The sequence below is a fragment of the Cavia porcellus genome, unplaced genomic scaffold (assembly GCF_034190915.1).
Source record: "Cavia porcellus strain 051 isolate PalLab524CR breed Dunkin Hartley unplaced genomic scaffold, mCavPor4.1 scaffold_6, whole genome shotgun sequence".
In the NCBI taxonomy this organism is placed as follows: domain Eukaryota; kingdom Metazoa; phylum Chordata; class Mammalia; order Rodentia; family Caviidae; genus Cavia; species Cavia porcellus.
In genome coordinates, this window is record NW_026947489.1 from 71,490,998 (window position 1) to 71,513,395 (window position 22,398).

The 22,398-nt window shown below is 41.7% G+C and overlaps 1 protein-coding gene across 1 annotated transcript; it reads right to left on the reverse strand.

The window, feature by feature from the left end:
* Window positions 1–1,474: 1,474 nt before the first annotated feature.
* Window positions 1,475–21,725, reverse strand: LOC101789202 (neurofibromin-like). The gene is made up of 6 exons (XM_063249744.1): window positions 21,356–21,725; window positions 19,979–20,050; window positions 15,467–15,610; window positions 15,075–15,121; window positions 13,498–13,714; window positions 1,475–2,735 (listed from the first exon to the last, which is right to left on the reverse strand). The coding sequence occupies exons 1-6, from the start codon at window positions 21,723–21,725 to the stop codon at window positions 2,596–2,598; spliced, it is 990 nt and encodes a 329-aa protein (XP_063105814.1). The 3' UTR covers window positions 1,475–2,595.
* Between the last annotated feature and the right edge of the window lie 673 nt (window positions 21,726–22,398).

Here is a 22,398-nt window from a genome sequence, read left to right on the forward strand (position 1 = left end):
ACAGGAGCACAACAACATGACCACGTGATTGTTTTCCTCTTTAAAAAGTCAGGGAAAACATCTACAAACCCAAAACAAATGACAGCTCTCATATCAAATTATATAAAATAGACTACTTGTTCTAAACTTCAGAAGTTTTCTTAAATTATAAGGACTAAAAAAGTATTTCATTTCTCAGGGGAATAATATGGATGAGGGATTTAGCTTATTCTCATTTTATTTGGAAAGCTTTTTTTCTCCAAAGTCAGAAGTTCTTTAAAGAAGCTAAATTCTAAACCCTAAGTAACTTTTCAAATTTCCAGTACTCACTGGTCAAAAGTATTTTTGCGGTTGAAAGAAGGCTCAATTTTGATTCGTGCAACGCTGATCACTGAGGTGCTTCAAGTGGATCATTTCATTCGGTACACTAGAGGGAATAATCTAAGAAACATTACACTTTCATAAACTTGTTTATAGAAAGATCAAGAGTTTTTAACAGCAAACCTTTGGAAGTTTCTCTATTTTGATGGGAGAAGCAAAAATGCATAACCCCCACCATCGTATGCACCAAATCAACAAAAAGAAAACACATTGAACCAAAATTTTTAAAGGCTCTCACTGCCTGCTGCTCTTGGAGCCAAGAAGCTGCACCGCCGCATCCCAGAAGTGCGACCCTAACGGGAGCCTGGCGTCCTTGGCACTGTGCCGCTGATGTATTCTAAGTCATGTCTGAGCTCCTGCACAAGCCCAGGTGCTCAGGTACCAAATCATATACTCTAGCACAGTCTCTACAGTAATTAAAAAAAGCTTAGTGAACTGTACCTGTCTTCAGTATTTTCCAACAATTTGAAGTTTAAATCATTATTAATGATAAGTTTTTTTTGCTTTTATTTTGGCAAATGGTTCTTATTTTTCTCAGGTCTGTATACAAAATAAAAAATTAAATTCTTGTTATTTCTGAATATCAAAGGCAATTTTATTTACATTAACATTACATTGTTACTGTGTGGATAAGTGTAAAATGTGTTATATTATTAATCAGAACACTTAAATGTACCATTACTTACTGAATTAGCTGTGGAATTTAATTTACGGAAATCCACTAATGAACTAACACTACAGGAACCCCTTTTCCCTTTGGTTTATTTTTCCCCTCCGAAAGCCATTACATCATAACATATAAGAGAATGTGGGAGGAGGGGGATATCCTGGTGAAATAAATATAATTTAGTCCTAAATTGGAAAATCCAGATATTAATATGTTTGCTGAAGTAAAAGTTTTTGTGTACTGCAGGTACCACAAAGAAACTCTGCATTACTGCGGAGATCCCTGTGCCATGAAAATCCATACTATTCAGTATAGCAGCAACTCCAACGGTCCCCCATTGTCACACTGATGCAAGCTGACCAGACTTTACAGTGATTAGAGGCAATTCTATCATATAGAATCAAATGTTTCAAGAAATTCCTGATATTTTTGGAGGAGAAGGGAAAGATTAAAGGGTTTTTAAATACATCTTGTCAAAGAAATTTATGACCACATACAATATAGCACACTGTTGCTTGGAAATTATTTAACAAAAAACAGCTACTCTAAAAATTGCATACCATTTCCATTTTGCTATGCAGCTAATGCAAACATTTATGAAAATTACCTTTCAGGACCAATTTTTAACATTTTTTTTTCTAATTACCCTTCTTGGAATTATTTGGAAAGAAGAAGAACAAACAAACAAACAAACAAACAAACATAATCACTATGCTTAATACAGTTTTGGCTTACAAAAACAAAAACAAAAAAAATAAATAAATAAAAGAGCAACACTGTTAGCATATTTAAAGATTAAATGAAAATCAACTGGAGAAAGAAACTAGTGTAGATGAGTGAGTTTGGATAAGGCCTCAGAACCTATAGCTTTAATTCAGTACTGTTAAGATATACGTGGTCAGGTTTATGTTCCCATAATTATTGCTAATCCTCAAATGTTAGTATTTCTTAGGAGTCTACTACAAAATCCTAGTACTTCCCACCCCCAAAGTACCTTGCCTGTGGCTTTATGGTGTGAAGTCCCTAAGGTATGACCTCTGTGGTTCCTTCGTTTCTAAGGTAAAAAAAAGTCCACAGCTAAAAGTCAGATTAAACGTTACTGGGGTTATAATATTTCTTACTATTCCATAAACTTCTATCTTGAAAAGTGTGCAAGTAAGATTACAATTTTACTTAGTATGATGAAGAGAAAAACAAACAAGGCAGGGCTCTGTGCAAATGGCTCTCACAGCTGGCCAGTAGTAGCAGTGTTCAAGAATTCATCGGCTCACAGAACAGGGACGTTCTCAGTTCAAGTTTCCTCACCTCCCACTTCCTTTGTAGCTGTTCCAAACACTTGCTTATACCAGATACACACCGAAAGTAGAAGGAAAAGAAGGAGGGAAAGCAGCATTAAACTTAGGCAACGCTTCTGAGAGTTGGTCATTTGGCGACATGGCAGACTAGGTGAGTCCCTTATAAAACACGAAGTGCAGTGCTGCAACACGTGGGGACAGGGCACAGTTCAGGCAGGGTCACTAGTGAAGAGCCCACGTTATGCTGGTTTGAAAGCTGAAAGAAAGGAAGCTTCACATGATCTTGTTAATGCTATTACATTTGAAACTGCCAGCACTTTGCTTCTGCACTTGGCTTGCGGATCCATGGCGAGTTCGTCCACTATTACAGTGGCCAGTGGTAGGGGAAAGTTCAACATTCTCCTTGTCGATTCCTGGAGAGACACACAGCAGCCAGTTACTCCCTCTTTTGGTGCAAAGCTCCAGGACTGAAGCTCTTTATCTGTGGGTGAGATACAATCTGGCGAACTGTTTTTGCATATTTCACTTTAATAACCAAACATGAGAATGCTTCTAAAGGCCCTGTCACGCAGAAAACTTGTACTCTGCTAAGCCAAATTTATTAATCATTGCAGAAATATAGCATAAGAAAGAAGAGAAATTGCAAGGAAAAGCTAGAGGCAGGCAGGTTTGAAAAATCAGGGAAGTCTACATAATGCTCCTTCCTCCAAATTATACCAGAAGCACCCAGCAGAGGTCAGTTTCTAGCCACACATCTTACTCCTCAGAAACAAAATACACTCTCCAGCAGCAAAAGGTACTAATCATTCTGCAAATTTATCATTTCAAAGAAAGGCAGATGCTTTTTATTTTTTGAACTGCAGTGCCTGGTCCAAAGGAACTCAAGTATTTACTGAGTAAATATTTCACAAAGATTATAATTTAGAATCTTTGCTTCAATTATGGCAAGTCACCAACCACTTTCCAACCTTAAACAGATGCTGTTTATTTTTTTTTTCAGTGAGATTAAATTTCAAAAACCTGGGACATACAATGAATTTTATAGATGATGTAAGTAGTAACTTCAGAAAAATAACCAGAAACGGAAAAGGCTTTCTTTTCCCTTGCCATTAGATTAAAATGATCACAAACTAACAGAATAGTGATTACATCCACAGAAGGAGACTGAAGGATGCCTGAAGGTAGCTTCTTGTGGTGTTATGCATGTTCTATTTCTTGATCTGAATGCCACTTTTGGGGGAGGTGCTGGGGATCAAACCCTGGGTCTCATCTATGCTAAACATAGTACTCTTACTACTGGATCACATTCCATAACCCCCGAATGATGTATTTTTAAGTATGCTTTCTTCTTGAAAGCACATTAGGCTGTAAACTTATTTATCTTTTTTGAGACAGGTTCTCACTATGCAGTTCAGGCTGGGCTTAAGTTTACTTTGTAGCCCAGGCTGGCCTCAAACTCACACGATCCTCGTGCCTCAGTCTCCCAATTGTTGGGATTATAGGCATGAGTCACTAAACCCAGCAGGCTGTAAATTTATCTTTGGGGCTCTGGATTTAGTTCAGCAGTATAAAGTGCCTGCCTGGCAAGCACAAGGTTGTGAGTTCAAACCACCCCCCCCAACAACAAAAAAAAGATGCATTCCTTTAAAGGGCCAAGGGTTTAGCTCAGCGGTGTAAGTGCCTGCATGGCAAACTCGAGGTTGTGAGTTCAAACCCTGGTACCAAAAAAAAAAAAAAAAAAAAAAAAAAAAAGATAATATTTATGATCTTTGCACTTTTCTATTTTAATAAAATGAGCTCTCAAAACTAAACTGACTACATCTACCTTTAGCGCAACTACTGGGAGGAGAACATTCTAGTAGTGTGCATCAAAATGTGAAGTACTGACTGATATTTGTTGATACAGAAAGGTGATCATAGTTTTTTAGGAGGGGAAAAAACGCCCATGTGCACTGGGGGAAAACGCTGGGAAACCATTTGCCAATATGCTATCTCGGGACAGTGTGTGTTTTCAAGCTTACTTGTACGATTGGCATTTTCAGACAATCATTAAATTTGGGAATGGAAAATGGAAACTTTTTATTTTGGATAGAAAATAGTATTTCAGATCAAGACAATGCCATTCCCCTATAGAAGATGCACTCAGATGCGTGCAGTTGTGTGTCAGCTCACATACAGGGGTGGACTTGGAATGATCTTCTGTTGCAAGTCCAACCTCTTTCGCTTGAATCCAGCTCTGAATTAAATTCAGAGTCAGGCATCTAGGATCACGGAAGACCTGATGGAGGTTTGCTGTACTGAGTTTTAACGGAACATGGGCGTTTGGCAGTGTTTATGGAAATACGCACCAAGACAGGCACTAGTGCAGTCTGCAGGTCAGCAATGACTCTCAGAGGCCAGCACAGCCGAGCCGCACTGAGAACCTGCATCCTAATCTATTATCCTGCAAAGGTGAGTGGGAGAAAGCACCTCCTTCTCCAAACTTTTCTTCAGGTAACAGAAATCTGGGTGACTTTTTATTCTTTTCCATGTATGTGTATGCATCTCTCCCACAGGTATTTAAAAACGCAGTAGCAAAATTAAAAAAGAAGGATGCTCATAATCTTTTGGATATCTTGAACTTCCTCACGATGTATGCTTATGCAGATTGTTTTAATTGCTTTTCCCATTTCTACAAGATACAATTCATATTTGTTCTCACCTGTGCTTCTTTGTATACTTCCTTCTCTGTCTCCTGCTAGGACTGTTTTCTACCTCTGTGCTTTTGTTTTAGTTTTTTTGAGGCAGTGTCTACCTATGTAGTTCAGGTTGGTCTTGAACTCACAATGTAGCCAGGGTGGTCTCAAACTTGCAGTGATCTTCCTGCGTTGGCCTCCTGTATGTTAAAATTACAGGCATATACCACCATACCCAGATACTTCCTTACTGTTATGGTTATTAACTTTTGCCTACATGATCACAACTTGTGTATACAAGTTACTGTTTTCTCTAGAAGAGGATCGTTTACTATTCATTTGTATTTTCCTATGAAATCTAGGTTGATTATTTTCACTAACTATGGGTTGAGCTGCATGTTAGATCTCAGTAATTCATTTCTCAAAAGTATGTGACCTGTATCTCCATCCTGGGCAGGGAGTGGTATCGTATTTTTATTAGAAAAGATTTTTTCTATTTGGTTTCTTGCATCTGAAATTGTTATAAAATTCTCAGTGTATCTGCCCTGTCATTTCTTTCAATTTGCATGTGTCCTTTAAGGTGAAGCCAGGTACTTCCTATCTGGGGTTATTTGCTTAATAGAACCTACATCTTGAATCGTACTTCCTCCTAAGGAACTATGAAGGTGAAAGGAGAATTTAATGGAGACATGTGTTTAAAACACCGTGGAGCTGCTCATCACGAAGACTTACAAGATGCCCACGAGGGAGACCCTGTGATGCTCCGTCAGCATCTGCCACCTGTGTCCTTGCTGTGTGTTTGCTTTTGGTGCAGGCCTGGCTACTGCTCTACTATGGTCCCTGTGACAGGAAAATGTCCTGACATTGCACAGTGGCAGTGCTGTCTGGGGACAGGAGCCAGCTTTGTATTATCAACATTAAAACTATATAAACCACACTTCTGCAGCGTAAATCACTAAGGTGAAGGCTTTTTCAAAGAAATACTAAGATTATACTTTCTATTTTACTAAGAAAATTCCCTTCAGAACACAAAATATAAATCCAAAAGCTTTATTTGTCTCATATTGAAGTTGTCTGTGTACTACGATCTCAACCATGTAAAGAAAGAAACTGGAAGGAGACAAAAATGGTATTAATGAACAATGTTTATCTTAGAATGGTAAGATTATGGGTAATATTTTTAATTCCTTCTATTTTTTCAGAATTTTAATTTTTCTTAAGAAGCTGCAATTAAAAACATTAAAGTATGGCTTATCTGTGAGTTCTGTCACTCATAATCTAAAGTTTCAGTGGCCTTAAATTCTAATTGTGCTTCACTTCAATGCTGGTGTGTATGTGTTTTTCTTGCTTTCTGACCCGACCTTGTAAGTCAGGTACCAGCAACTGTGGTGTGACTGGAATTCTTAGGTTTAATTTTACAGCAAAGATGTTTTACTGTCAGGATCAAAGAAGAAACACATAAAAATCTTGAGAGTTAATTTTAAAAAGAAGCAATGAGAATACATCATATTTACACCAAATATAGCACCTTGAAAAAGCAAAGTTTGAATGATACAGAATGATCACAGGATCTGGGTCTGGCATTTACGTTTCTAACAGAACTTCCCTTCTGAGAATTCTGGCAGCATTCTATTTTACTCTATGAAATTAAGTCTAGAAATGTCTCTAGGAACTGTTGAGGGACTTTGTCTCAACCCGCTCTCAGGAAAGTTCTCGGATTATCAGCCAGATTGCACGTGTGGAGACAGAATCTATCCTGGCACAAGATGCCATTTAAAATGAAAAAATCTTGGTGCTACATTTCTTTCCATCAGGACCCTTCTCAGGTTGTGTGTTCTGTTTTTTCTGATGCTTCTAAAGCATGGGAGTTTCCCTTTCAGCCTCAGCAGGCCCAAGAACAAAATCCTTAAGGTAACAGAGACCCAGAGGCTATGACCTAAAGCAGTGACAGTGAGCCCTTTACAGCTCTCAGTGACACCAACGACCCGCTGTGGCAGGTGTGCCACAGGTTTGCCACCACTGACCTAAATGAAATAAAGCCACGATTTGTGTCCTGATTTCCTAAAGTCTCCCACAAATAGGCTGTGGTCAAACATGCAACTGGTTACAAATGTGCAGGCAGACAAAGTCTCAAGTGTTTTTTAGCTGTGCGTTAATAGCACTATGCCTCAATGAACAGTGGTGACTCCAGATAAAAGGCACAATCATAAATAAAAAGTCGTGAATGAAGTTAAGTGGGAAAACGAGCTGCTAGATTATAGTACTACATCTCCCCTGAGAGACATGAGTTCCTTGAAGGCAGGTATCAGGGTATGTGCATTTTGGCAACTAGTACCATAGAGCTCTAGCCTGACAAATAGCACGCCTTGAGAAGCTCAGGCAAAAGATAGGGTAGGTAACTTATAAGAAGTTAAAATAGGAAAACTGAAGACTAATAATTATCCAGACCTCCCACTACTTATACAGGGGCACTGGTAGACTACCTGACTGCATTGCTTAGTTTATTACACAGATGACATGGCAAATATTTTGAAATTCTTTATTTTTTTGGTAGTGAGCATTAATCAGGGCTTTGTGCATGCTAAGTTCTACTACTGGGCCACATCCCTATCCATTTTTTGAGAGAGGGTCTCACTAAATTTCCCAGACCAGCCTCAAACAAACTTGCAATCTTCTGGTAGCCTCCTGAGTAACTAAGATTCTCTTGGCTCTAGTTCTTAATCTGGCAATAAAAGGCAGTAATAGCAGGTCAGGCATGGTGGCATATGCCTAAAATCCCAGCTTGGGAGAGCAAGGCAGGAGGGTTGCTGTGAGGCTACCCTGGACTGCATAGTGAAACTCTGTCTTGGAAAAAAAAAAAGTAAAATTACTGAAGTTAGTGTAAATAAAAACAAGATATAATAAATCTTAGAAGAAGAGCTATGTAATAACTATAGCTTTTTCTTATGCTATAATATTCATGGAGACATGTTAAATACATATTTAGAAAAATTTGTAGTTTGAGCTAAATATACAAAATTGTAATTTGTAAGAATTTAAAAACAGTCAGTATTCAGGCATATGCCTATAATCCCAGCACACAGGAGGCTGAGGCAGGAGGATGGCCATATGTTCAAGGCCAACCTTGGCTACATAAGCAAGTTCAAGGCCAGCCTACAATATGTAACCTCTGTCTTTAAAAAAAAAAAAGCAACTAAGGCTGGTAGCACATAGCTATAAACCCAGCTACTTGGCAGGCTGAGGCAGGAGGATTCAAGTTAGGGTTAGGCAGTTTGGTGAAGCTCCACCACCCTTCTCTCACCAAAAAAACAGGGATGCTGGCATTGTAGGTCATTGGGCCCTGGGTACATAAGATGTAAAATTAAACACCATTTTAAAAAATGGGCTTTCACCAATTGGTAACACTTCTTTTTCTGTCTAGGCCTCAGCTTTCTATACATAACTATGCATAATTGCAGAAGAAGAGAGAAAATACTTTTTATAAAGTTAACACAAGTGTGTCTCATTCTTCCTTTGCAGTCTGTAGGGCTAAGTAATGATCATGTTCTTTTTCTTGAGTACAAGTGACAGAATAGATAGAGTAGATAGTTCTAATGTCTAAGGTTGGCTTTTTCATTATTTTTTTTTTGAAACTTTTTTTAAGCTACAAAAGACTGCTTTTTCTCTATTTCCTCTCCGTTGAGTTCCTTGTTACCCTGCTGTCTTAGTCCAGGGATTGCGGCTTCAGCGTGCAGGAGAGGTGGAAGCGGCCCCCGCACCAACACAAGACACCCTGGCCTGGCACTTCCTGAGCGCCCCCGGCCTGTACAAAGCAGAGGCTCTGTAGGCTCCTCTGGTGCCTAAGTGAGACAGAACGCCCAGGGGCTGGAGGGAAGCCTGTGCCACATGCCCAGGATGAGCGCGGGGTGAAGCAGTGCTCATGCAGGGGTGAGGAAGGGGAGGAGTACCTTGACGAGGGAACAGCTGCATGAAAATGGCTGATTTAGAGCAAGGCAGAGGAGCTTCAGACACAGAATGGAAGAAAACACAAAGTAAGTGATGTCCACGACATTAAAACAAGGTCAAATATGATTAGATTTTGGGTAATTACTAAGTTCTCTGGTTTTCATTATTGAGTTCTGACCATTAATTTCCTAAATAAACGTTCCGTAAATAAATATAACTTACAATTTTACAGATGATGTGTTTTACCATCTTTTTTGTTTTGTTTTGCTTTTGAGACAGGGTCTCACTATGTAGTTCACCCTGCCTTGAACCCACTATGTAGGTCAGATTGGCCTTGAATTCGCAGTGATGCTCCTGCCTCAGCCTGAGTGCTTGGGATTATAGGAATGTGTCACTACATCTGGCTATTTTAACTAGAGTTAAGAATTTTACCTTAAATCAAGAACTAATTTAAAACTAATTAAAACTTTAAAATGAGATTAAAAAGTTAGCAGAAGTTACAGACAAATAATTGCTCAATTTAAAATTATTTTTATCCAGGCTGAGTGTGGTGGTTGCATGCCTGTGATCCCAGCACTCAGGAGGCCTTGGCAGGAGGATCACTGTGAGTTGTGGACAGCTGAGCTACAAAGTGAGTTCAAGGCCAGCCTAAACTACGTAGTGAGACTCTGCCTCACAAAGACATCAAATTTTTTTCTCCCTAAATATAGAACAATAAAAAGAGAAAAAGAAAATGAAAAAAATACCCAACCAAGTAAAGGGTAAAGGTCTGGTACTACCTCAAGCATTTTTAAATTTTTTTGCAGGGGTAGGTAGGGTCTGGCTGTGTAGCCCAGGCTGACCTTGATCTCACAGCAATCCTCCTGTCTCAATCTCCAGAGGGCTGGGACTACCAGTGTGCATCACCATGCCCAGCCCCTGAAGCAGTTCTTTAAAACACTAAAGTATGTATAGTTTCAGAGATTTTATGTGGTCTCAAAATAGAGACCTGTAAGTTTTTTAAAAGAGGGAGTTATTTTAAATGTAGCAAATATAGTAGGTATATTGCTGACTCAGAGCTAAATGAAGGGAAATAGTTTTGATGAAATGTCCCTTCATGCAAATAGCTATCAGCAATACTGGCTTAGGATGCTTATGAAAGCTAGCTGATCCATCCGCCTTCCCTAGAGGGCTGTTCACATTACTGAGCAAAGTGAAAGAAGGGGCGCCAGGAAGGGACGAAGTCCCCAAAATAAAGCAGAAGAAGTGAATCTGAAAGAACAATTTGCTCTAGAAAAACTTGTGCTCTAATACTATCACCAAAATAAGGCGATCAAAGAAAAAAATTAAGGACTTTTTCTTAGTATAAAACAATGAAAACAGATCATAGGCTTGTTTTTGTAAAAAAAAAAAACACACCATATTTCTCACACTTTTTGAAGTAAAAAATGTGTTATAAAGTTTCTGCTGTAATTATTACCTGACTCTTCCAAAACTGTTTCCATGAACTATTGGAATAATTTACATACAAGGTGCACTGTGACAAGCATCACAGGCAAGAGGTCAAAACAGTTTCTGTACACACTTGACCATCTTTACAACTGAGAGCTCTGGGAGGCAGGTACCTTGCCCTGGCTGCTTCCTGCACAGAGTAAACAATGAATATCTCTAAGATACATATCTGGAATTTCTGGTTTCTACAAAGCACTGCATTATGTATCTTCTACTTAAAATTGAAAGAACTCTATATACTTAGAATTTGTTAAACAACATGGGTCACAAAACCAAATCAAAACACCATGCACAAAAACTGTCCAATCCTGAGCAACCAGAGCCTCCTTCATCTTCAAATGGCCCAGAGTGGCTAAAGCATACCTACTAGAAAGGTATTCAAATGTTTACTGAAGTGAACTGTAAAAAGTGGTAGGAGAACCTGACAAATATAAAGTAGATTTTAATACTTTGAGACTAATCAAATTTATTTAACTTTTTTAAGATGTACAAACAATTCTACCTGGATCTTTATTCTAATATACTTGGCCTTTTATATTTCAAGAGGACAAAGGTAGACCGTACTTGAAATGGGTATGAAGCACTCAACTTTTAAAAAGGCCTCTGTGCTCATTAGCTGGGAAAATCACTCATGGCTTGTTTGGGCTTAACCAGGAAATAATCCAATAAACACATTTTTTCTTCTTTTAGTAGACAGACAGGTTTTATCTTCTAGTGCCAATTCTGGTTCTTCAGTTTATGTTTGGCTCAGGTACACTAGGCCTAATAAGGGTCATAATATCAAGTCTGAAATGTTCTTATGTATCATGGGTACAGGCCATATATTCTCTTCAGGATGTTCTTACTGGATTTAAGAAAACCTGAAGAGGCAAAGCTATGTGTCCATTTGGCGGGAGGGCTACAGTAAACGCAACTTTTACATGCACTGAATTCTGGGTAGAGTCCATTAGTTCTATTAATGACAAGTTCAATTTCTACTAGGATTCAGGAGACACGGGTGTTTTTAAAGGTGCACTTACACATTTTCAGCGAGAAATGTCCTCAGAGCTGGTGACTGCTCAAGTATCACCACCATCTTAATTGAAGTGAGGTCAAATGGTGGGCTAGCATGGGGATTAGGAGGAGGACATCCACCCAATCACAGGCAGTGCCATGGAGGTCTGTAAATACTACTGCTGAGAATGTGGCTGCTGGGTGTAGAGTTCAGGGAATATTTGGTTTCTACACAGCTGAACAGCAAATTTGAATGAGTAAGAACCTGGCTAAAATTCACTTCTTTTAGCCCTTTGATATCCATAAACTCAGTCCATAAAAAATAAGCAGATAAAGATATGAAGTGATATAACTAGTCACAACTCTCATACTTGGCTTTTTGAGGCAGGGTCTTGTGACGCAGTATGGGTTGGCCTAATCCTGAACTCACTATGTAGCCCAAGCTGACCTGACTCTTGTGACCCTCCAGTCTTAGCTTCCAGAGCACTGGGATTGTAGGCATGTGGCACCACACCTAGCCTCAAAGTATCAACTCTTGACCATTACAAGGTATTTCATAAGAACTAATGACAAAACTACAGCAGCTGGAGCAGAGCAATCAGGACCTTCCCCTGGGAATAGTGGCACATGCCCATAATGCCAGTACTCTGGGAAGCTGAGGCACAAGGATCACAGGTTTGATCCCAACTGGGCAATTCAGTGACTTAGTGAGAGACTGTGTCAAAATGAAAACAGCAGGAGATGAAGCTCGGTGTGAAGGCCCTGGATTCAATCCCTAGTGCTATAAGACCACACCACCACAAAACAGCTGATCTTTTTGACACTTTTAACACCACTTTAACAGCTTAAAAGGCTAAAATTTGGTCAAATGAACCAAACTTTAAAAATGAGAGGACTATATAGAGTCCATTAATTTGTGTGTATGTGTATGTGCGCGTGCATGTGGTGCTGGAGACTGAATGTAGGCAAGCAATCTACTACTGAGCTATGTTTCTTTTCTTTCTTTCTTTCTTTTTTTTTTTTTTTTGTCTTTTTCATTTTTATCGGTCCCAGGGATCGAACTCACAACCGCACACTTGCAAGGCAGGTGGTGCTTATGCCACTGAGCTAAAAATCCCCAGCCCCTGAGCTATGTTTCTAATTGTGATAAACTTCTGTAGTTGAAAGTCATAAATAACAAAGCAGAAAATAGGCAGTGTTACAGAAGAAAAGGACTGGTAGACAGAAGTAATGAATTAGAAATGAATGAATGAATGAAGTACAGAGGGAAGAAAAGGAAAAGAATATGAGAGAAACACAGGGGAGGTGGTAAGTGTGGTATAAAGAACATTTGTCTTGGCTACATGCGTGATAAAGCTATTAGTGCTACTAAAACTCTGTCTTCCTACTGAACGTAACACTGTAAGTACAGAGCTGAATTATCTGTATGGTGCTCTGGCTCAACATGCTGTTTCTTACATCAGGTCCACTCCAGCCACTAGCTCCCATATCGCAGTACACCAGCTACATACCGCACACTCTCCCCATTCGGACTAAAAGAACCCTACAGTGAGGACTATTATTTACCAGCTCTAAGGATGTTATTTTCTTGAGATGATATTCTTTGTCTAGTAAATGTTTAATTCCTTATCCTCAGGCTAGTCTATGGGGTTGTTTCTGGTAGTCAGCAGGGCACTATTAAGACTTGGTATGTTTTTTGATACAGTATGCTGTATCAGAAAGAAGCCCTTAGGACACTGTTTGCATGTTTACAAAAGGAACTGGAATTCTGTTCACTTACAGAGTAATGCAGCTTAGGTTGCTCTTCTTGCCCACGTTTAAAAACTTACCCACTTTGGAAAACCTATGTTTGTGAAAACTCCAGACATTTCACTGTCTTAATGTGACTCCCTGGAAGGTAGAAATCTGCAGAGAATCAACATTCAACTCAGTTACAAAGTAAAGATGAAATGTAAGATGAGCTTCAAGAGAAAAAGGAAAAAAAGCTGCTATAATCTAATCACAAGGGAATTTCTAATACTGGCATCTTAATATTGTTGCTCAAAGTTATATAAAGATCACATTTACTAACCTGGGGAATGCTGGGAAGTTGCAAGTGAGGTCATGGAATTAGAGACGTTAAGGTTGGCAGTGATACTAAGCTGGCTCTGCAGTGCAGGGGGGTGAGGAGATGTGGGTGTCAGGAGGGACTCTTCAGTGGTTTCTTCATCAATTCCAGGCAAGTATGTGTCAATCAAGGCATCAAGAAACTTAACAATAAGCTCAGCATAGTCTTGGATTTGTGTTTGCTGTAATGGAAAATAGGAAATTATTTTAGCTCCACTCTTTTTTAATTCCCTCTGAAGCCAAAAAAGGATTAATTCAATTTTGGGGGGCTTACTTTATTACTCTTTATTTATTACTTTTCTTCCTTTGTTTATATTATAGATCATTTTATTATTTATTTATTTATTTTTGTCTTTTTCCTTCTTATCGGTACCAGGGATCGAACTCACGACTGCCTGCTTGCAAGGCAGGTACTTATGCTACTGAGCTAAATCCCCAGCCCCCTATAGATCATTTTAAAAAAGGGGTGGAGTAATATTTATTGACTACCATAGGACTTAAACCTGGGAATTTTATTGAGCTTCCTTTAACGCTTCCAGATGAACCTGCAATTCTTGAAGCCATGCGCAGACAGACTAAATGCTAAGACAATACAATCATCAGGAATGATGTCTAGCCAACTTTCCAAAACAGAGAAAATGAGCAGAATATCATCATTCCAGTTGCTGTTTAATTCCACCAACTAGACATTGTGGAGGCCACAGAGGGTTATGGCAAATCTAAGTATAAAAGTCGCTGCATGGTACACTTACTTCTGTGACTTTAGGCCTACTTTTTCAGTGACAACCTTGCATATCAAGAGGTTTAATACCCCTGTGCCTAGAACACTGTGCCAGGAACTATAGGGGGAAGACACAGAAGTCCTGCCTTCAAGGAACTTCAATGAATTTGGGGAGAGCATACACAGAGAAAATAATTAAATACATATTTATGTAGCACTACAACAACTAATGCCAAAGAAAAAAATGAATAGAGAATAAAGAATCTAATCAAATACCGTTGGATATAAACATGTTTTCATGAGGTAGACTACAATCACAGATAATGCTTCTTACTAGTCATAAGATATTTGAATGTGTACATTAAAATTATCAAATACACAGGGGTCCATGGGGGGAACAGTTTTACATATTTATCATACCCTTCTGCAAAATCAGCATAAAAGATGTTGCTTTTGTAAATAGCAATGTATAAATATACTGAAGCTGCTGCCCTTTTTTTTTTTTTTTTTTTTTGAGACAGGGTCTTGCTATGTTGTTTAGGCTGGCCTTGAACTCCTTATGCAGCCCAGACTGGTCTTGAACTTACAGTGATCCTCCTACCTCTGCCTCCTCAGTTCTGGCATTACAAGTGTGTGCCACTACATCCAGCTGATGCTCCTACCTTTTAGAAGAGATCTTGTGCTGAAAGACTTTTTCTGAAAATGTGCTGATTGTGAGTTACTCTGGTTTTCAGTATAATATGCATTCTTAAAGTAGGTATATTAAGATGGATAAAAACTTTTGTTTTGTCAAATATATGAAAAAAACCATGTTTTTATACCTTTGAAAAGGGTCCTGCAAACCGCCACAAGCCATTAAAACCAAAACCTGCAACAAATCAAATGTTACTCTTAAAAGACACCTGGTATCTTTATATGGTAATAGCAATTAAGTTGTACAGTTGATTTATAAAGCCTATGAACACAGTGAAGATAGTTTAGAATATTGTCAAAGCAGACTAAAACTTACTTAAAAGAGATTCAGTGTAAAACCATATTTTAATAAAGTCGTCAAGCGGTTATAATAGTGGGTATGACTATGGGAGTCAGGAAATTGTAAATGGAAAGAGGAATATGAACAGCCTATCCCTGATAAGGAATTCTGTAGCCAGTGCACTCTACAACAGCCCACACTTTAGCAAGTTCCTCAGTCATCCTTCTCCTGGTAATTTACTTTGCAGGTAGGATGTTTGGTACTGCAGTGGGGATTCTTCATGGTACACCACACTCTGCACGATTTCACGGATCGGGTTTAACAAATTTGGATCTTGGCATAATGATAACAAGGTGTTAATCTTAAGAGTCCAACAAACTGTGCCTAAAAAAAAAAGTCAAAGGAGACATATTTTAGAGAATGATTAATGAAAAGATTTATTGAAAAACATATTAGAACAATGTGGCAGAATCAAAAGGACATGAGCACTTTTAACTTTCCAGTGCTTTTGTGTATTTTTCATATTTCCTGTGTGTGTGTTTGCTTTTTTGGTTCACCTTTTGTTCTGTTTTTAGTCACTAGGAAAAATATGGTAAAGACAAACAACTCGTGGTGTCATATATAACCAGGTCAAAGTATATATCGTGAAAGTTTATTCAAGACAAGGCTGGCTTCTATCGCTTAGCACACACTAAAACCATTGCTTTTTGCTGTCTGCTGATATGTACTCAATGAGTTAAGATTAAATTTAATATTAGTAGTTAATGAATGCTTAATGACATTGAATTTTATGAAGGGAAGCAATATTAGGTTAAAAGGTACAGAATAACTATCCAATGAAATCTTAGGAAGAAATTAACTAATTTTAATCTGGCTGTACTGATTAGTAAAAAGAACTAGGACTTACCTGCATAAAGTTTGAAAATTTTATAACATAATTAACCAAAAGTAAAATAATTATGTTGTACACAAGCTCTCAATTGGAACAGAATATTCCGAGTTTCTGTAGGCTACTTCAAAAAAAATTTTTAAGGGTTTTTTTGTTTTTGTTTTTTTTGAGACAGGGTCTCACTAGATAGTTCAGGCTGGTCTTGAGTTCACTACGTACTCAAGAATGGCCTTGAACCCACAGTGACCCTCCAGGCTTCAGCCTATGTTGAGATTATGGACCTGTGCTACCCAGGTGGGCTATATAAATTTGAACACAGAGGCTAAATTGTCAAAAGAGGAGGTTAGTCTTAATTTCACACAGCTGTGGATAAACACAAACACTCTACTAAAAAGAAAACCAAAACAGGTGTGTAGATTTAAATATGGCAATCGCTCAGCTTGGTCTTGGGTAAGGAAAATGACCAGTGCTCATCATGGTGAACCCCTGAAGTAAATCAACAGACTTAGGAAAAAAGTTCTTCTTGACAGGGTAAAACTAGTTCTAGCCACCACTAGACTCACTGTGTTCTGTTGTTTTGGTGCTGGGGATCAAAAGTGGGGCTTGTGTATCCTGAGAACACACACTACCACTAAGCCACACCTGCAGCCTCTTCTACCACTATCTCTAAGCTAAAAATCACTACCACACTATCGTACTGCAACTGGTAAACATTACTGGGTAATGTATTTCCCTAATTCCTTACAAAGCATTTGACATAAAGATAGGTACAAAGGTTAATTCAATACGGAAGATACTTACACAACAGGAAATACTTTGGGGAATACAACGCTGGCCTCTGCTAAATATTCATAAAGGATTTGTTGATCAAATTCATCTGTGGTATATTTTACTAGCGTTGCCTGCCAAATGCAAAAAAGTAAACAAGGAACATTTTAATTTTGTGATTAAACTTTCAGCTTACCAAAGCAAGAATTAGAAGACAATCTTCCTTTCATGTTTTTAACATTTAAAGGGGAAGGAGGGTTGAAGAGAGGGGAGGGGATTGAGGAAAAAAAATCAAAATATATTATGGGTTGGGAATGGTGGCACATGCTTGTAATCCCTGCACTTGGGAGGCTGAGGCAGGAGGATGGTTGTGAGTTCAAGGCCAGTGTGGGCTACACCAGTGAGTTCAAGGCCAGCCTGAACTGCGTAGCAAGAACCTGTCTCAAAAAAACCAAGGGGTGGGGGGAAGAGGCTCCTTACAGTACACTGGAATATAAATTTCAACAAGGAAAACCCTCAAAAAGGGAAAATCCTTACTAGAACAGTAAGAAGAAGTGCCTGGATCTTTGGATCAGTAAGTACTTCTTCATCCAAAAGAACGTTCCTCTTGGACACTGAAACTTTACGTAAATGTGGGTGCTGCTGCGATGAGGAAACCCTCTGAGTTTCTGCAGTAAGACACAGATGAACAAGAGCAGCTCAATGAACAGAACACTGGATAACCACTTCACCCAGCATACTTCAAGGTTTTAACAATTAACAGCATTTTGGTAGACAGTGAAAACATCAAAATAAATATATGGAATTCCTATTCATCTACACAAAATTTTGGTTAGCTATTTACAACACTGTGTATCAGACATCTGATGACTTTTTGCACAGGTTTGAGGATAAACATCATTTTAAGGACTGCAGAGGATATCTTTTGAAGAAAAAATGCTTCTATACAGCATTCTAAAGATTTGTACATGGTTGGAAGTAAATGCGGATTTGAGGTACTCTCCCACCTTATTATCAATGACACAGATGAATTACTAACTTTGTTTCTCATCCATTTCATAATCAGTTTCTGCTACTCTTCTCATTTTAGGGGGTGTTGTGATCCCTGATTCCATTTCTTGCCTTTTAGGAGCCTTTGTGTCTGATATCAAGTGATCAAAACTTTTCCTTGTCCCTAAAACAAAAGTAACAGAATATAGAAATGCATTAAACAATGTGTCTATGAAGAAGAATACACTAAAAAAAAATGTCTGGACATAAAGTGTTTAAGCTTTCATGTAGAGACCTCTCAAAACGCAAACCTACCACTGGAGCAGAGTGTCCCCACTGATCCATCTTCTTTAAGGGATAGCTTTTGGTTTTAGGACAGATGCATCCTACTGGCCTTAATGAAACTAAGATTACATTCATCTACAGTGTAGGTAAACCAAGGGCTCCCAGCAGGCACGAGTACCGCAAACAAACACAGAGGGATATGTGCTATTCAAGAGCAAAGACTGACTGCATCACAACAGTCTTCAATTTAAGAAATTCTGCTGGTGCCAAGAATTAGCCATTAACATATGAAAAATTTCCAAATGTAGTAAGAAATTAAAGTTTGATTTTAATTCCTCAAGCTTTGAGAAGATGGTCTGTATGTCTGAAAATACCAAAGAATAGGAATATAGGAGATGCTTCAAAATAGCAAGTGATACTACCTCACACTTGGCTCTGAATTTCCCAAATCAGGTACCACACTAATATTTAAGTATCTTTCTCTTAAAGTAGAAATACTGAAATTGGACTATTTGAAATGTACATATTTTTGCTCTTTAGCAGAATGGCATCGTAAGTGTGTCCCCGCCTACCTGCAATGCCGTGTGATCCCAGGGTCCTGTTCTCAGTGGACGTTTCTGGTTAATAAACTGGATTTAGCTTAAAAGGGAAAGAGAATTGCTAACTAAAGGATTTCTTCTGACCTTCATTTAAGGGCTGGAAGACCTCCTAAATAAACCAGTCATCTAACAAGACTGGGAAGAGCCTGGTTTGCCGGCCTAAGGAAAGAAACCCCTTGCAGGCTGTGAGAACCAAGTCTCACTGGGTCTGTGACACAGCATGGTCACTGTCAGCACCACAGTCCAGGTGGGCCCCACGAGTGAGGGGAAGAGCAGCTGCCCGGGGTCCGACCATGGCCTTCCCCAGTACACACACCACTCTGGGCGCCGCTGCCCTGTGCTGGGTGCTCTGAGGAACACTTCTGTGAAGTGCTCTTCCTGTGCACTTCTGAGGCCTGGTCCTGTTCCCTGTGGTTTCTTAACTGTGCGTGTCACTGATCACAGATCCAGATGGGAACAGACGCACATAAATACCCTGAACAGCAAGCCAGATCCTTGCTGAGCCCACCTGGGGTTGCCTGGCTTTCCTGGCAGACACCCCAGTGCCACCATCACAGGGAGCAGAAGACGAGAGCCAGCGCCCAGACAGACCAGCCGTGCCTGCAGTCGGAGTTCTCAGAGGACCAGGCCGGGCACACGTCCTGCCTGGGGACAACAGGGTGGCCGATGCCAGCCACTGGGGTGGGAGGTTCACCTGTCCTATGTCACATGCAGTGCAAATGGCTCGCAGCTCCTTGGCCTTGGAGGGTCAGGGCTCACACCAGTCTGTCACTCTGTGTCACAGATATCTGCTGTTTCACCTCCCTCACTGGACCCACTCCTGCAGGGGTCAGGGCGTGCTGGGGCAGCTCCCATGCTGGCGTCCTGACAGCAGGGCCCTGCACAGGGCCCAGGGACGGGAGCCCCAGCCCCAGCACAGCCACAGCCACCCACCCCAGAGAAGTGGGTTTGCACAGTGAGTGGCTTTGAAGTGGGAGGTGAGGCAGGGCACCCCACCTGTAGTGCCAACACCTTGGGAAGCCAAAGCAAGAGCATCACTTGAGCCTAGGAATTCAGGGCCAGACGAGGCAATAGTGAGAACCATCTCTGAAAATAAAAGTGGGGAATGGGAAAAATATTACAAAAACATTCACTTGTCTCAAGCATTTTATCATCTCTGCTGTATGCAGCAGCAAGGCCTCTAAAAAGGAGGGCTTCAGGGTTTTAGAACCAGAGACCCACGTGGAAGAGTGTGGCCAGCGCTTCCCAGCACCTCACACTGCTCATCGGAGCCTACGGGCAGGAGCGAGGACTCTGTGAGGAGAGCAGGGAGGCATGCACTCTCATTCCAGGCAGGACACCTAGGAGCACATTTGACTCGAACAGTACCAAGGAGCCTAGGGCAGCTCTGCCTGTCCTGACCACAGGAGGATGTCCCCGAGAAGAGCTGGGACCTGGAGCTGGAACCAGGGCAACTCCTGTCCCTGGTGCCAGGTGGCCACCCTAGGGGGCACACACACTCCTCCCTGTCTGTATGTCTTGTCTGTCTATCTTCCCTGGGGTGGCCTTGCCCTGTTCAGGTGCCCACGGCTTTTCCGAGCTGTTCCACGTGAGTGGCCTTGGCCCTGTGACCCCATCCCCAGCTCCAGCAGCTGACCAGTGGCTCTGAGAGGCCCTGTCCTGCACAAGAGAGGACTGAGGCCAGGCCACCCTGGGCAGGCTCTGTCAAGGCAGCCTCAGAGAACAGAGCCACACAGGACACAGCTGGGTCTTCTGGGTAGAGCTGGGAGGCCACTATAGAGAGCTACAGTCATAGGAAGCCTAATGGCCTCCAGGCCTGCAGCCTCTCATGCTCCCCTGGGCACCAGCCAGCCTGTGCTCACCTCAGAAAAGGGCCTCATCCTCCAACCCACCACCAACCTGGCCACTCCAATGGAGAAGACTACAGCCTGCACACCAGGTCTGTCACAGGCACGAGGGCCTCCACATGGAATGAGGACTGTGGAGCACCTTCTCTCCTCAAAACTGTCTGTGATCTCTCTGCTGCTAGTTGGGTTTGTCCTGGCCACCAGCTGGGTTTGTCCCAGACTGTAGCTGAGGGACAAGTGGGGCCTTGAGCAGCTGCTCTTGCCTGTCGTGCTGAGAACGCATCAGAGGCCTGAGAACCCCAAGTCAGGAAGGCAGCTGGCAGAAAGGGTACCAGTGCCCCTACCTTTCTGCCTGCCCCACAGCTTGGGATGCTGCCTCCTGGCAGGAGGGAGGTGTGATGGGCAGCAACTGATGCCATGAGGCTCAAAGCCTCCACACCTCAGCTTGGCAGGGCAGGACGGTGTCTGGAGCCCTTTCCAGCCCAGTGGGCCGGTCACTTCGGACACCTGGTCCCAATGCACGGATTTCCACGGAGCAGCCTCTGGCTGGGAATCACGCTGGGTGAGCTCTGAGGCAGAGAAACTGTGGTTAAGAAGTGTGGAGAGCAGTGCCCCGGGAGTGGCAGAAGGAACCACACAGACCAAACAGCTGCTCAGGGTTCCCAGTCCCAAACCACAGAACCAGCCATGGGGGATGAGAGAAAACTGAGAGGCTTGTGCCCTGGGGAAGCCAGGAAACCACAGGACGAACCAGAAACCGGAATGGGGAGCTTCACAAGCAGCACTGACCTCACAGCGCCCAGGTCCAGATCCCGGTGTCGGCAACCCCCACAAGGGCCCCCCGTGCCCCAGCCCTGGCTGCCCTTGGTGGTGGGCAGACCCCCAGCCTCCATCAGCACCCGGCTGGCCACCCAAGGCTGCCTCTCAAGAGGACACCAGCTGTGATGGTTGACCGACTGAGTCAGCTTGAGTAAGTAATGTCCCAAAACCAGCTCAGGGAGGCTCTGGACATGGAAAACCCACAGGCCCCTCACCACCTGCTCCAAAGAGAGGTGGGAAGGAAAGCTTGCTGCCAACTTCAGAGGAGGAGCTCCGGTCTTCGTCCTCGCCTTGGCCGGCATCTCCTACCTCCATCTAGATCCCTTGGCCTCATGATAGGAACTCCAATAGGACCCTGCACAGAGGCCCTGGCCTCCGCCTGGGTCCCTCAGTCCCCAGCATACAGACAGCACCTGTATGAGCTGGACATGTGCCACTGTGCTTGTTTACTTGTGAAGAATTTCTGGAGGAGGAATGCTTTTGTCACTGGCAACCAGCTCTGGCAAGGAGGTCAGACAGCTTTTGTTTATGCTGTTGGCCTGTTTGAAGGTGATGTTAGTCAGCTTTCTGTCACTGTGACCAAACTTGCCTGAGAGAATAAGCTTACCCAGAGCAAGGGTGGTTTTGATCCAGGGTCTGGGTCTGTGTTCCTGGCTGGCACGGGGCTTTACCTCTGAACCCGGGGGAGACAGAGAGAGAGTGAGACAGAGAGCCAGAAGTAGAGACAATGGAGACAGCTACACGAGAGACACAAACACAGGCACATGGACTGACTGGCTCAGGAGAGCTCCACTGGGCCAGCCGACGGCTTCATTTCAGTTCTCGAGGCTGAGCTGTCTCTTGTGGGCTCTTTGTCAGCACCTGTGTAGGGTAAATTTATCACCAGATCTTAAACAGAAATCGTCTGTACACCTAGAACCCTCTAAAGTTCCCTCCCCACCCCACTGGCACTGGGGCCCCTCCTGGCTGTCCCTG